The 13345-nt window shown below is 41.0% G+C and overlaps 1 protein-coding gene across 1 annotated transcript in view; it reads right to left on the bottom strand.

The window, feature by feature from the left end:
• Positions 1–13345, bottom strand: part of LOC141105857 (alpha-2-macroglobulin-like protein 1) — a 295295-nt gene that overhangs the window by 83388 nt on the left and 198562 nt on the right. Inside the window, exons 20-23 of the mRNA XM_073596002.1 lie at positions 10112–10232; positions 7131–7252; positions 2487–2538; positions 1506–1589 (exon numbers count right to left, since the gene is read on the bottom strand). Coding sequence (XP_073452103.1) covers positions 1506–1589; positions 2487–2538; positions 7131–7252; positions 10112–10232 — 379 coding nt within the window. The remainder of the gene's footprint in view (positions 1–1505; positions 1590–2486; positions 2539–7130; positions 7253–10111; positions 10233–13345) is intronic.

Below are 13345 nucleotides of genomic sequence, written 5' to 3'. Positions count from 1 at the left end.
ACACTAAAACTGGTGCACACAGAATCTGGTGCAGCTGTGCATAGTAACCAATCAGCTTCTAACTTCAGCTTGTTCAATTAGGCTTTGACCATAAAAAATCTAGAAGCTGATTGCTTACTATGCAGTGCTGCACCAGATTCTGTGCGTACCAGTTTTAGTATAGTGCGTGTGTCTGCACTGACCAGGCTGACACCTGAAGATACAATTGCTATAGGAGCAGTTTGTTAGCACTCTTGTGTTCAGGACAGAGAGAATGCTATCTATTAGGCTGAGAGAAGGTAAAGCCGGAGGCGGGCTGCTTTATTACCAAAATGCTATATAATTACTTTAAATACAACATGATGCTAAAACCTGTGTGGGAATCCTGATGTAAGCAACCCTTACTTTTAAATGAAAGTGAGCAAAGAAAACCTATAACATACTTTACTAGACTGAAGCTCGTGAAAAGTGCTACACCTGAGCTGAACCTTACAATACCAACAGGAGTGGAGCCTGTACACACACATGGGATGGGAAAACTGTAAAATATACAGCATACAACCTGCAAAGTACGTCTTGGCTTATTCTTAAAGGCCAACATAATTATCTGTTGACAGCAATACACAAAGTATTTTCCACTAACGTAAGAAAATGTGCACCTGTCAAACATCAGGTCCGCTGTTCATTTACTGGTAAGCTTGAAGCATTAGGGTCTTTTATCAACTCTTTAATTTATTAACAAATTCTCTTTAATGTTAAGGAAACTAACTAAAATCAACCACATCTTTCACAAACAATGATATGTAGTACTGCTAAAGCAACTGCAAATTATATACAAAAGAAACAAATACAGTAGAACACAGCCATTTACCACACACAACAAGCAAGGAAAAAGAATATTAATGCTTAAAATGTATGGTATACTTTTGCATATAGTACTTTGATAGGTGTGGAGTGTTAAGGAGCAGTTTCTTATGCCAAGGCTTTTTTTTTTCACTACAGAGGTCAACGTTCTAAAACGAAATTGTTCTGTATGCTTTCCTGTAGCTCCCTGTTGCTGTTGTTTCTACTGATGAATAGGGATGAACTCAGGCATGTTTGGAACCTAGTCTGAACCTACCTACCCATTCCTGCCAGAAAGCTGTCGCTGTACAGAGCCAATCATACCCGGTCGAGGTATTCCCTGCCCCACAGCCGCATCCATACAAGGACCACCTATACCTGTGGCTGCATGGCAGAGAATGCCTTGGCTTCAGACTAAGATCCAAACATGCCTAAATTCATCCCTCCTGGTGAATTTCAGTAAACTTGTTCTACTAAGCTAGAATGATCATTACTGGCCAAAATGACAGGTTTTTAAAGACACTATAGTTTAAAATAACATTCACACAAGTGAACATTAGGATCCTTATGGCACATTTGTTAAAACTGAGTTGAGCTTTTTGCATTTAAATGACTGATAATGTTTAAGGTAATGTATAGTGTTGTTACTTTCCTTTTAATTTGGTCTTGTAGGTTTTCCTCACCTATTACAGTGATAAGAGCCTCATCGGAGCCTGGTACAATTGTGTCTGGAAGATTTAACAACATCTCTGTATGGATGCTGTCACCTGTAAGAATGAAACAAGAACACAACACTAATTTAGTCAATTAAGTTGTTCTATCTTATAGCAACCAATCAAAAGGCAGCTTTTCATTTAAATGCAGTAGACTAGTTTTAAAGCTGATTTTGACTGATTAAAGTTGACGATAAGCAACGTCGCTCGTCACTATATTAATAATGGGCAGCACAGTGGTGTAGTGGTTAGCACTTTCGCCTAACAAAAGAGTCGCTGGTTCGAATACTGACCGGGACACTACCTGCCTGGAGTTTGTATGTTATCCAGTGCCTGCAGGGGTTTCCCTTCCGAGTACTCTGGTTTCCTCCCACACTCCAAAGACATGCTGGTAGGTTAATTGGTTCCTGTCTAAATTGCCCTAGTATGTGTATGTATGAATGTGAGTTAGGGACCTTAGATTGTAAGCTCCTTGAGGGCAGGGACTGAAGTGAATTTATATGTAAAGCGCTGTGTAAATTGACGGAGCTATAGAAGTACCTGAAATAAATAATAAAGTCTAATTCAGGCTACAGTGTTTCTCTTTAGCTTGGGATAAAAGTGGGAAATAAGTAAAAGTTCTGTTCATTTATTTATTTTTTGTTTTAGATCCAATTAGCTAGATTTACCCTGATTTTCTGTTCCTGTGATGCCCATACAAGAAATGGTGGTGCAATTGTAGACGGGACGGGAAGGCAAGGACAGCAATAACATTAAGTTCCAACCTTTCCACACTGTACTAAAATGTGCTTTTGCCTGTGTCCCTGTTAAATAGGAAATGGGGTAAAAACTCCCAAATAGGTAAAACCCTTTGGAGGCTCTGATTATTTTTTTTTTCCGAAACAAAAGCTTTGGTGGAAGTTGGACTTTAAGCAAGTCAATAAATGTTGATTTTTCATAGCAGTTCCTTACCCGATGGACAGAGTACTAATGCCTGTATCTTTTCCTCTAGAAGTCCAGAAGGCTGGGGAAAAAAAGATAATTCCAGGATTACCAGGATTGTAATTTATAGTTTAACAAAAAAAGATGTAATAAGAAATAAGGTTCATTACATAGCCCTTAATATCACTATATACAGTCTTGGATCTGTCCCTGGCTACATTAATTATATTTGCCCCACATCACCATTTCTGTGATAGCAGATGTTGCTCAAAGACTATAAGGCCCCTTTCATATGGGCATCATCAGTTTAGCCATGTTAAAAATGTATCAGTTCTTATCCGTTGCTTCATCTGTCGTAAGTTCCGTTAATCTCCATTTACATCCGTTTTTTTGCATCCGTTTACAGCAGTTTCTGTGGCTTTGATGACATTACCCAGAAAGCATTGCTTCTCCCATGCTGCATTGCAGTGTTCAGTGAGTGACTTGTCCTTGTGTGTGCTAGCTGCATTGTGCAATGGATTCCAACAATTTTTGGGACAGCGTGACATTGTCATATTTTCCTATATGTGGAGAAAGGAGAGCAAGAAATTTTGGACCCATCCCATGCTACTGAAGCGGCCAGAGGTTAAATTCACATATAAACAAAACAAAAAAAAACCTTAATTCATTCCAAACGGATCTTAACTGATCAGAGATAAGAACGGAAGCGGAGGTGAACGGTTGGTAACGGATGGTCATCTGTTTGCCCATAGGAATGCATTGTCGTCTGTTGACAGATGCATGAAAAACAGATAGACGGTACGATCGTGTGAAAGGGGCCTAAAAGTCACATTGAGAGTTCACATATCAGTATCTTGCTGATTTGTTTTTATTTTTAGCCGAGGGGTGATGGATATGTTTCTAGTTATAGAAGAAAAACTCTTCAAAAAGAAAATATAATGGCTTATAGTCAATTATAATCTTTATTTATTAAACCAACGATTTATATATTTTTTCAAATATCTTTACATTATCTATATTTTACATCAATTTAGTTTACAACTCATGTTTGGCTTTTTAAAATACAGTATAAGCCTAACATAGTATGCTTGGAATAACTCTGTATGTAGTGGAATCAGTCAAATAGGTCTGTCAGGCCTAAAGGAAACCTGCCAGGAGAGAAACATGGAGGTAATTTCTGTGCTCTTCTAAAAAGGCTAGTTGACTGTCTGCCTTGGTGACCCACATACTTCAATACTTTAACCACTTAAGAGCCAAAAGGATTTACCACCTTAATGACCAGGCCATTTAACTGACAATTGCACAGTCATGCGATGTTGTAAACAATATTTATGTCCTTTCCTTTTTTTTTTTTTTTTTTTTTTTTTTTAGGCGATCCCTGAAAACTTTGCTCTTCAGAGAAGCCTATCCTGCCTCCATCTAACAATTGCACTATTTTCTCCATTAGCTCATCACCCACATCTATTACCCTTTTGTATAACTTGACCCTCCCTCCTAGATTGCAAGCTCTAACGAGCAGGGCTTTCTGATTCCTCCTGTATTGAATTGTATTGTAATTGTACTGGCTGCCCTAATGTTGTAAAGCGCTGCGTAAACTGTTGGCGCTATATAAATCCTGTATAATAATAATACTAATAATGTCCTTTTTTCCCCACAAATAGAGCTTTCTTTTGGTGGTATTTGATCACCTCTGCAGTTTCTAATGTTTGCGCTATAAACAAAAAAAAAGCGACAATTTAACAAATAAATCCAATATTTTTAACCTTTTGCTATAATAAATATCCCCCCAAAATATAAAAATTTCTTCATCAATTTAGGCCAATATGTATTTGTGACGGAACGTCCCTACACTCCGCTTGAGTGCTTCCGTCAGTATATCGCTTCCTAAGCCCTGGAACACGAGTCCAATGGATCTGGCTATAGGAACCCCCAAGAACTAGACAACACCAGTCTTGGAGTACATCAGGAATAATCTTTTATTTGAGATCTCACACAAATATATACAGCAGGATGACTAAAACCTAACCTAATCAACATGAGCTAATTATCTAATCCTTTATCCAGCCTAGGTAACTGAGACATGATTTTTTGGACAGACTTGTGGTCACCGAGCTTCACACAGTAGCAGAGTTAAGTAACACAAACAACAATGGGTGAAAAGACACTTAGAGCCCACGCTAGACTTATTTACAATAAACACATTATAGCAGACAACCAACAGGTGACTGAACTTGATGACATTAGCATCTAACAGTATGAGTCCCAACAGTATGAATCACTCACTATTCTAATATGGCATATAAAGGGTTCCCAGAGTCTGTGTCTCTTGGGGGGACATGGAGCTGAATCCAAAGTAATACCACCTCCAGGGTCCTCAGGCATACAGCTCACAGAGAGCACCATTTCCCCAAAAGCCTCTGTCCTGGCTAGGTCTGTCACAGTATTCTTCTACACATTTTTGGTTAAAAAAAAAAATCGCAATAAGCATATATTGATTTGTTCGCGCAAAAGTTGAAGTGTCTACAAAATAGGAAATATATTTATGGCATTTTTATTATTCATTTTTTTCTTACTAGCAATGGCGGTCATCAGCGATTTTTAGCGGGACTGCTACATTGCGGCAGACAGATCGGACACGTGACATTTTTTTGGGATCATTGACATTTATACAGTGATCAGAGCTAAAAATAGCCACTGATTACTGTATAAATGTCACTGGCAGGGAGGGGGTCAATGGCATCCTCAATGGCTTAACAATATACCAGAAAGCCAGTACTGTAGACTTAAAAAGAACTGTACTAGAAGCAGTGACTGACATCCAGAGTAAGATTCTGAAAGATAAATTCCTTGATAAGGGATTCCCAGCTGATATAGCGGAAACAGCTTATTCCTATTATAAAGACACACCCCTTCTACCACATCCTCTAACTCATACTGACGCTAATACGGATGACTTGCGATTCATCACCCAATTTCATTCTCGCCACAGACAGATGGAAAGTATTGAGCGGAGGCACTGGCCCTTGTTACTTCAGGACGAGCACCTCCTTCCTGCCCTATCCAACAAGCCCAAGTTTGCCTATAGAAAAGCCCCTAATATCAAAAGTAAGGTGGCACCAAGTAAACTTAAAAAGAAACCACTACCCCCAGGTTATTCTCTTCCCACCTTTATAGCCATTACTGGCATGTACCAATGCCTACAAACCTTTCTGCAAGACCTGTCGGTTTGTGAAACATGATCAAAAGGACTTCTGTGTAAAAGGTAAAACATATCAAGGGATTCCACACATGCTCCTCTGACCACGTGGTCTACTGTTTGACATGCCCCTGTGGTCGTTTCTATGTGGGGCAAACTATTAGGCCATTATGAAAGCAGTTTGGCGAACATCACCAGTTTATTACTGAGGGACTAGACATCCATAGTGTCCCTAGGCACCACCTTGAACATCATAACAAATCTACTGATGGTCTAAAGGTTTGGGTTATCAAGGCGATGCCTACAGACCTCCCCCCAGCTGAGCATTTTCGAAAGCTCTGTCACAGAGAGATGTACTGGATTTTCTTCTTGAATATTTTGGCTCCTGGAGGGCTAAATGAGGATTTTAAAATCAGTGTGATACTTTAAAACCCTATCTCATTCACTATATCATCCTCACATGTACACTCATATCATAGTGTCTTTGTTTCACTCAGGTATGTCCTCCATTGGACAATAATTTATTTCCCTTATATATTTTTTAACAATGTTTTTATCCAGTCTCTATCACTTACTTTAGTGGTTTTTTTATATAATATGACATTGATCATTTTTTGTGTATATTGCATTTGCTATTAGGTAGCGATGTGCAATCTGGCTGCTGTGTCCCATTCTGTATCCATAGTTTTACTGGCAGCCTGAGCTCCGTATTCCTCCTTTATGTCTATTTTGTGATGTCCTGTTTTGTCCTGTTACACTTGTTTTCCCTCCCTGTGTAAAGGATACATTTTGTGCTTTCCTGCCTGCCCCTCTCTGTGCAGCATCTATGTCCAAAAAGCACAGTTTATTGTAATCCTAGGATAACATTGTACTATTCTTTTTCCACTCCTGCCCATAGTCCCACCCACAGCCCGCCCACAGATTATAAGAAGCTATGCTTCTGCTAACCCGTAGTCATTGGCTTGAAGACGGAACCAATCAGCAATTCCGAAACGCATCCCATTTTGATGACCTTCTTGCGGTTTGCGGTCCACCCTGGTTGTTGTCCCCTCCCACTGAGGTCATTTCCAGGATTCACATTCCATGCTGACTCTGACAGCGCGATTGCTCCACCAGTGGTTCCAGAGCTTGTGGCTTCCATCTGCTGGTCACCTTGGGATCTCCTGCTGTTGCATATCAACCCCCCTGGGAAACCTATAACACACTGGGACCTTCCTGATGCCAGATCACCTGCCTTATAAGCATGTGAAATGCTCCCTTCATTTTTATATCCTGTAAGTGTTTTTAATCCTTTTTAGGGATATTCTGCACTTAGAGGCGCCTTTTTTTCTGTTTGTCAACAGTTCTCGGCTCTAAAGGTTCTCATTAGACTAGAGGAGGCCCTGGACCTTGCTACATATATATGTCATTAAACTGTAGCTAAACAAACAACTTTAAACAATCATTATATAGGATTGAAGGGACATATTCTTAGTTACCTTTACCACTAGTATTTTTTCAATATTATCTTCTTGATAGTCTTTGCCCAGGTTGGGAGGTTGATCTGTGCACTTCCCTTTAAGATGAAATGAACCACTGCTTACACGGACTTTCAAGTTTCCTTAACAACAAAAAAAGAAAAACTAAAAGTCAGAATTTAAAAAAAAAAATTGATAATATAGACTTCCTTCTGAAAATGCTAGCGATAAAGCATGCAAAAAGTTAAAGCCTAACTCCGGGAAATGTGAACATTTTTATTGCAGCGAGGTTGTGTTTGTTTGGTTTCAAAAGCCGCTATATGAATTGATTTACCTCCTTAGACACAGTCTGTCTGGACAGCTGACCTGGCACCGTCCACAAGCAGCTTAACTCTTCAGTAAGACACAAAAATTGAATCCAATGCAGTCTTACAAACACAAACAGTGCAGCGCTTAAATGAACAAAGTGTTACTAAACTTAAATAGTAACTAACATAAATGATTAAAAACAAGTAATCAGTATCACAGTGTTAGTGAATGACAAAATGAATGCGCGACTTAAAGAGGGGATCCAGCCTCCCGCACAAAAAAAAAAAAAATGAAAAGTCAGCAGCTGCAAATAGCCAGAGGGAGTGGGAGGAATGGAATAAAAGAATGCTCCACATAGTGTAATATCATAAAACAAAGCTAAATTAATGATAAAGAGTACATTCACATAGATAAACTGATGTAAAAGCATGTAAAATGCCAGGGGAAATGCTTCTTTCAGAAACTGAAATGGCCGACAGCTGGCTGCACATGCTTGGTAGCCTGTGTGCGTGGCTCTTCCCTACGCATTTTGTCACATAGCACGTTATCAGTGTACTCTTCATCATTAAAGAGCATGTTAGCAAACTACATAACAATAATAGCCTAATGCAGTTCAACATAAGACATGAAAATTACATGAAAGTGGGAAACAAAAGTGCCCCTTCTGCAAGGGTTAATCCCTCATTTAGTCTAGGGGAGAGTAAAAAGCGTTTTCACTTTCGTGATCCTCAGACTGGGGTGGGCTGTCACTCTGCGTCATCACATCTAATGTAGGGCCATGGGCCTTTTATTGACCTTGATGATGTCATGCGTTTGTTACCCCAACACTTCATATTCCAGATATGTGCCTGCTGTACTATGTACTTGTATGAGAAAATATGCTGTTCTGTTGCTTCCCATATGTGAAATTCCTGGTGATCCCTTACTTTCCTATTAAAAACTGACCACACTAAGCAGGAGAGCACAACATGGTCCGTTCTCTAGCTATGCTGGGAACTCAGTGTACTCTCCTCCAATGATCAGACTTGTCCTGACACGACCCTGCTGTACAGCCATTTACTGGAAAGCTCAGTGTGCTGCTTCTGCTCCCCCCCCCCCCCCCCCCCCCCAGCTCTTATGCAGCTGAGAACAGAGGGAATGTGATTACTTATAAAAAAAGAGAAAAAAGGTATTAATATATATATATATTGTTATATCTATACAAAAGTGTTGCCTTTCATTTCTATTTTAAACTGGATGGGTTGTATTACAAGGTGATCATTTACAATCACTTTAAGGCCTAAGTGTCGCTAAAACAAAAACAAAAAATAAATAAAAAATTAACAGAACAAGAAATTGAATGTACAGTTAGTAGGATGTGTCCCTTGTGCGGATTCCTCTTCTGTTCATAAATATCCTCTTCTGTCCATGCCCTAGGAACTAAGAGGGGCTACCACTGACTCTCATGAAGAGAGCCCAACTATGCCTGCCCTTTCCGCCCAGCTGTTCCATTCATAAAAGTTGTACTACAGCTTCTATAAATTTAACAGAATCTATGAATGTATAGGCAGAAAATTGATAGATCTAATATGCTGGCCCCCTCCATTCATAGGTCTCCATTATTTTAACTACACGTAAGCATTAAAAGAAGTATGGGTTTGGGTTTTTTTCCTTATTTATACCTACCCAGATGTCCCCGACACCTCTGCACTGAGAACCGAGCGATCGAACACCGCCAATCGCTCGGTTCTGACAGCTTCCCGAGCAGAGAGCTGCTGACTGTTAATCAGCAGCTCTCCACTCTGCCTCCTCCACGCTCACTGGAGCGCCAAGCTATGGAGGGTCAGGGAGCGGCCGGCTCTGTTGAAAACGGGTCACAGGAGTGCAAAACGAATTGCACTCTTATGATCCATAGGAGAAGTACAGCCAAACGGGCTTTGGCTATACTTCTCCTTTAAAGAAACTTCACTCTGGTTTTAAAAAAATTGAAAAGTCAAATATTTTATAATCAAAAGTCAAATTCAAATACTGTAGCTGCTAACTTTTAAAAAAGACACCACAGAGTCCAGTGCTGTCTTCTGCGTAGTTGATTCTTTGCCAGGCTTCCGTTTTTTGGTGTTGCCATCTTGGATTTAGGAGCTGTGACTTTGTGATGTCTCACAGCTGACTCCCCAATGCACATGTGCAAGGCACTGCAGCACTGACACACTGGATCTGTAACCTCGTGGGACGTTTTAGTGTCCTGGGGGCTCCAGCTCAGAGGGAAGGTGGGGATGGTGGGTGGGCCAAGTGATTGTCATTCATATCTAGGTAGAGTACATAAATATTGGGGAAGTAGGAGTGGATACCTGTCAAAAGATAGGTAGAGAAAAAATGTAAAAATCTAATCTATTAGAGGTGGGGGGAAGGAGGACGACGAGCAGTACTTTTGATTTTTGAGAGAAGGTCCACAGAAAAAGAAGTCATGACTGATTCAGTCATTCAGCTAAACTGTAACTAAAGTATTGCTTTTGCATGGTCTGACCCTTTACATGTATGTAAATCAGCATCAATATTTATCATTCCTTCAAGGAATAATTCAAATGCCAGTCTAATCATTCCTCCCCAAGGCAAAATTCCAGTTTTTCACTCCGTCCCCATTCTTACAATATCTCATCAAGATGAAATGTAACTTTTTTTAATAGCAAACATGAAGTTTTTGGTGACCAACTCACCTAGATTAGTGGCAGTCATATTCCAGGTGAAGCTGGTTGATTCTTCTGCACAGATACACGTTGTCTGTTTCTTGTTTTCGAGTGCTGAGCGATCCCCCAAACCAGACAGCGAGGCAAACACCTGTACCCCATGCAAGGGGAAAATAGAAAAAGAGCAAAGGGATTCTTGATGCATACTATATCTAGGTGTTTTTAATAAACACTTACAATATTCATATGAGACCACTGACCAAGGTACACAAATTCATAGCAATTAGTAATCATCTTTCACTGTTTGGCCTGCTCTAAAAAATTTTACTTAGCTGATTGCCCCCTACTTATTCTCATGTGGTAGTGCAATACATGCTTAAACTTTTAATGTGCTATTATTATAGGCTTGGGAAGGAATGTGTTGCAGATTTAGGCCAGCAACAGTCAAATTTTGATTTGGTTTTAGTTGTAGTCTTTTGACTAAAATGCCATTTTGGTTTTAGTCATATTTTAGTCCTTCGAATCATTTTAGTTGCATTTTAGTCTACTAAAATCTCCAGTACCAGTGTTAATTTCGTAGACGAAAATATTTTTGTTGCTTAAATTTACACTGGTATCTCCTCTTCCTATTCTGCCCTGGTATTGGCACAGCTTTTGGGAGTCACTCAGTGACAGCACCAGCTTGGGAATGGAAGCCTGGCTCTAGCAAATAACAGCTGTTTTGACAGTTTCCCTTTGAAAATGTAAAGATATATAAAACCAATAAACCATCGAGGCATTACCACAGCAATACTTATAACTATCTCCACCTTGGCTCTGCTTACAGGTGTTCCATTATAGTTACTTTATGTTGTATTCAATATAAGAGGCACACAGAAAAAGCTTTACCTTCCAGGTGGAGTTGGGGCAAGTCACGGGTGTCCAAAAAACTTAAAGCAATATTTTACATAAAACATGAAATTTTATCCAAGGATGTAGATGAAGCACCCTCCTAGGTAGGTGCTAGAGAGTGTATGTCAGGGCTGGCTCAGCCCTTCTTTCCCTGAGCTGGCCGCTCAGCTGTTGGCTAATTGCCAGCTCTCATCTCTCTCCACAGTTAACCAGCTGTTGTGGATCTGCTCGTCAGTCCCGCCTACTTAAAGATCTCCAGCTCACTTCATTCCTGCCTTCGCCTTGGTCACATCACAAGAAACCATCTCCTGCGTTCCTGTTTAAAGACTGGCTTTGCTGACATCCCTTCTGGCTCCTTATCCTGCTTGCTGTTCCTCTCCTCCCCTGACTTCTGGCCTGGCTGATTACCCGATCTGGTTACTGAACTCTGGCTTGGCTGACTTCCTGATCCGGTTACTGGACTCTGTCTATGCTTTGACTACGCTCGCTCTAGTTACCTTTTTATTTTTATTAACCACTTGCCGACCGCCTAACGACGATATACGTCGGCAGAATGGCACGGGCAGGCAGAATCACCTAACCGTACGTGATCTGCCTCCCGCGGGCAGGGGGTCCAATCGGACCCCCCCCCCCCGGTGCCAGCAGCGGTCGGCATTTGTCTGGGAGCGTTGAGAGGCGAGGGGGAGGCCATCCGATCGTGGCCCCCCCTCGCGATCGCTCCCAGCCAATGGGAATCCTCCCCTGCCTGTGTGTAGTACACACAGGCAGAGGATGTGATGTCATCTCTCCTCGGCTCGGCAGTTTCCGTTCCGGCGCCGAGGAGAGAAGACATGTGAGTGCACAACACATATACACACACACACACACACACACACACAGTAGAACATGCCAGGCACACATTACACCCCCGACCCCCCCACAATCACCCTTCCCTGTCACACTGACACCAAGCAGTATTTTTTTTTTTTTTTTTTTTCTGATTACTGCATGGTGTCAGTTTATGACAGTTAGAAGTGGTAGGGCAGTGAGTGTTAGCCCCCTGTAGGTCTAGGGTACCCCCCTAACCCCCCCTAATAAAGTTTTAACCCCTTGATTACCCCCGTCACCAGTGTCGCTAAGCGATCATTTTTCTGATCGCTGTATTAGTGTCGCTGGTGACACTAGTTAGGGACGTAAATATTTAGGTTCGCCGTCAGCGTTTTATAGCGTCAGGGACCCCCATATACTATCTAATAAATGTTTTAACCCCCTGATTGCCCCCTAGTTAACCCTTTCACCACTGATCACCGTATAACCGTTACGGTTGACGCTGGTTAGTTCGTTTATTTTTTATAGTGTCAGGGCACCCGCCGTTTATTACCGAATAAAGGTTTAGCCCCCTGATCGCCCGGCGGTGATATGCGTCGCCCCAGGCAGCGTCAGATTAGCGCCAGTACCGCTAACACCCACGCACGCAGCATACGCCTCCCTTAGTGGTATAGTATCTGAACGGATCAATATCTGATCCGATCAGATCTATACTAGCGTCCCCAGCAGTTTAGGGTTCCCAAAAACGCAGCGTTAGCGGGATCAGCCCAGAAAAAAAAAAAAAAAAAGTGTCACTTTCCCGCAACTTGTGTCAAAATATAAAACATTCCATGGACTCAACATGCCTCAAAGCAAATAGCTTGGGGTGTCTACTTTTGAAAATGGGGTCATTTGGGGGGGGGGGGTTATGCCATCTGGGCATTTTATGGCCTTCAAAACTGTGATAGGTAGTGAGGAGTAAAATCAAAAATGTACGCCCTTAGAAATCCTGAAGGCAGTGATTGGTTTTCGGGGCCCCGTACGCGGCTAGGCTCCCAAAAAGTCCCACACATGTGGTATCTTCATACTCAGGAGAAGCAGCCAAATGTATTTTGGGGTGCAATTCCACATATGCCCATGGCCTGTGTGAGCAATATATCATTTAGTGACAACTTTTTGTAATTTTTTTTTTTTTTGTCATTCAATCACTTGGGACAAAAAAATGAATATTCAATGGGATCAACATGCCTCTCAGCAATTTCCTTGGGGTGTCTACTTTCCAAAATGGGGTCATTTGTGGGGGTTTTGTACTGCCCTGCCATTTTAGCACTTCAAGAAACGACATAGGCAGTCATAAATTAAAGGCTGTGTAAATTCCAGAAAATGTACCTTAGTTTGTAGGCGCTATAACTTTTGCACAAACCAATAAATATACACTTATTGACATTTTTTTTACCAAAGACATGTGGCCGAATACATTTTGGCCTAAATGTATGACTAAAATTGAGTTTATTGGATTTTTTTTAGAACAAAAAGTAGAAAATATCATTTTTTTTCAAAATTTTCGGTCTTTTTCCGTGTATAGCG

This window comes from Aquarana catesbeiana, linkage group LG08 (assembly GCF_042186555.1).
Source record: "Aquarana catesbeiana isolate 2022-GZ linkage group LG08, ASM4218655v1, whole genome shotgun sequence".
Taxonomy (NCBI): domain Eukaryota; kingdom Metazoa; phylum Chordata; class Amphibia; order Anura; family Ranidae; genus Aquarana; species Aquarana catesbeiana.
The sequence above is the reverse complement of the archived record's forward strand: the minus strand, read 5'-3'. Positions and strand labels throughout refer to the sequence as shown.